The 2,720-nt window shown below is 48.9% G+C and overlaps 1 protein-coding gene across 3 annotated transcripts in view; it reads left to right on the top strand.

Moving 5' to 3' along the window:
• The window catches only part of mynn (myoneurin), a 9,089-nt gene that overhangs the window by 1,640 nt on the left and 4,729 nt on the right, over window positions 1–2,720 (top strand). The window contains exons 2-3 of one of the 3 annotated variants that reach the window (XM_015370120.1): window positions 980–1,086; window positions 1,199–2,142. In XM_015370120.1, coding sequence (XP_015225606.1) covers window positions 1,073–1,086; window positions 1,199–2,142 — 958 coding nt within the window. In that variant the 5' untranslated portion in view covers window positions 980–1,072. Of the gene's footprint in view, window positions 1–812; window positions 1,087–1,198; window positions 2,143–2,720 lie in introns of all 3 variants that reach the window. The other 2 variants (XM_015370119.1, XM_015370118.1) reach the window with 2 other exon arrangements.

The raw sequence follows: 2,720 nt of genomic DNA, 5'->3' as shown, positions 1-2,720 counted from the left end.
TGAATTGAGTTTAGGTTAGGTTTAGGGATAGGTATGTGTCGGTAATGGTTAGGTATAGGGCAAGGGTCACGGTTAGAAATGAATGGAAGTCAATGGAAGGTCCCCACAAGGATATTGTGACACAACATGCGTGTGTGTGTGTGTGAAGAAAGCTGCTTGGAGAGCAAGATTTACAAGGGAGACTTAAGAATTCAATATATAAATGTGAGCTTGGTGCTCTAAAATTGGACGCACAATTAATTGGTTTTAAGGATCTAGTTCACTTTAAAAATCAAATCATCTCCAGATCCAGAAACATAAAGTCTCAATTCCTCTTTATGTTGGATTATATAAATGGGACACCATCTACTGTGTGGAGTTCAGTGTCTTTACAGCAAGCCTACAGAGTAAGGTGGTGAGGATGGGAAAGATGGACCTCCAGCCGAACCAGAACCAGAACTAGGTTCAGTATGATTGAGCAGGACAGAAAGAAGACACTCTCACAATGTTTTTACAAGAGTTATCAATCTATTGGCACGTTAAATCAGTCAGACATAGAGAGGTGGGGAAGGTGGCTGTTTGTTTTTCTCTGGATTTGCGTTTAATACTTAAGAAGATTGAGGTGGATAATTATTGATCCTGATTAAAACCGTAACATCGATGCATGAGAGACAGAGGGGTTTTCTTTCTTTTTGCAAGGACTGCGTTCAGGTTCTGTTTAGGAAGCTTTAAATTCATTAATGGCTGAGTGGAGTGGAATCAGAGACCCTTAGCAGCAGGTAGGTCCTGCTTTGGCACTTCTGCTGACCACCTTCCTCTCAATCCCCCTCCAGCAGCAGCAATGGCTCAGGTTGCCAGTCACGGACGGCAGCTCCTGCAGCGCCTGCATCAGCAGCGCGAGATGGACTTCCTGTGTGACATCACCATCGTGGTGAAAGACGCGGAGTTCAGAGCGCACCGCAACATTCTGGCAGCCTTCAGCGATTATTTCTGTGTCCAGGCTGAAAAGGGTGAAGAACTGACGACTCTGGACCCGGAGAAGGTCAGTCGGTACTCTCTGGAGAAGCTCCTGGAGTTTATTTACACGGGACAGATGAACCTCAGCAGGTAGGAGCGTACAGGCCCATGTTGCTTTTAATGCTGCAGATTCCCCTCTGCGTTTTATGATCCTAAAGAAATGGATAAAAAGATTGAAAAGTTTGTTTTTGTCTGGTTTCAGCACCAGGCAGGCTGCTGTACGCCGAGCCGCTGTCTTCCTGGGAATGTCTGAGGCCACAAAGTACCTGGAGAAAGTCCCCGGCGGGACTGAGTCGGGGGAAACCTCCCAGTCGGATGTGGACAAAGAGGCGGAGGTTTCTCCTCCCAGCCCCAGCAGCCCCGCCTCTCCGCTCCCTCTGTCCATTGCCTCTGTTGTCGGGGACGCCAAGGACGATGGGCTGGACAACAAGATCCACGATTTCAACCCCAATGAAGTAGATTTGGAGGCAGAGGACAGGAGCGATGGCGATTACAAACCCTCAGCCCAGAGGAGTTTTGGGCGAGGGCTGGGCAGGAAGAGGGGCAGGAGGCCAAAGGGCTTCAGCGGCGAGCAGGTGGAGCAGAGCGGCTCTAGTGACGCGGCTCCCAAGGTCCCGAGCCACAGGGGCCGGGGGAGACCCAGAGGAAGCGGGAAAGGTGGAGGAAAGGGAGCCTCTAGAGCCGATGATTTATCTGTGGGGGATTCTGACACCAGCTTGAAGGACTTGGGAGAAACCCCTGCAGACTTTGGGGACACCTCTGCCGACTGGAGCCCCTCACATGAGGACGAGCTCCCGCTTAAGAAACCAAGACGGAGCAGCGGGAGAGGGAGAGGCCGGCCTAGGGGCAGAGGGAGAGGAGGACGGGGGCCTGGCAGGAGGAAGGCTGAAGAGGAAGACGAGGAGGAAGACAGCGGTGAGCTGGGAGCAGATGATGAGCAGGAGGGGGAGGCCGGGGAGCAGGATCCTTTAGAGATGGGCGAGATGTCGCTGAGCTGCAGCGAGTGCAACAAGCTGTTTAAAGACGTGAGCAGCCTGCGCCGACACGAGAAGATCCACAAGGGCCTGAAGCCGTTTGGCTGCATCTTCTGCTCCAAGAGCTTCAGGCAGGCCACGCAGCTGAAGACACACCTGCGCATCCACACAGGTGAGGAGCGTAAGGAGCAGCAGCGTGAAAGAGTTCCTGTTTCAAACCCTTGAAGAAGTTTATTTTAAGAGTTCCCATTTAATAAAGCACAGTTCAGAAAGCTTCAGACTGGGCGGCCATCCTCCCTGCTTCAGTCCTCCTGGTTACTGAAGAGAAATCAGGTGTGAAGGTTTTAACCTGTGTTGATCAGGGAGAGATGCTCTCATGTCAGCTGGACCTCAGGAGTAGCATGCAAGATCATATTTTCTCATTTAAAATGTAGGGAAGTCATATCTAAATGTCAAATTAAATATATATATTAATGTGCTCTTTATCAGACAATATTGTCCCAAAATTAAAAAAAATATCTATTTAAAAAAAAAAAATCCTGTCCTTAAATTGGTAGGGTTTTTTCCGTTATCTTCTGCAGGCTAGTTAGTTATACGTCAGCCTGAACACCTAAATTCGGTCAATCATATATCAACGTCAATCAATTTTTTTTTCGGTCATAGCATCTTGATTCTTATGTCGCAGCTAACATATTCAACGGTTGAAATCAGAATAATTTCCTTTCCCATTGAGTTGCGTCCCAGTGTTCA

This window comes from Cyprinodon variegatus, unplaced genomic scaffold (genome assembly GCF_000732505.1).
Source record: "Cyprinodon variegatus isolate N-32 unplaced genomic scaffold, C_variegatus-1.0 Scaffold41, whole genome shotgun sequence".
Classification (NCBI taxonomy): domain Eukaryota; kingdom Metazoa; phylum Chordata; class Actinopteri; order Cyprinodontiformes; family Cyprinodontidae; genus Cyprinodon; species Cyprinodon variegatus.
The sequence above is the reverse complement of the archived record's forward strand: the minus strand, read 5'-3'. Positions and strand labels throughout refer to the sequence as shown.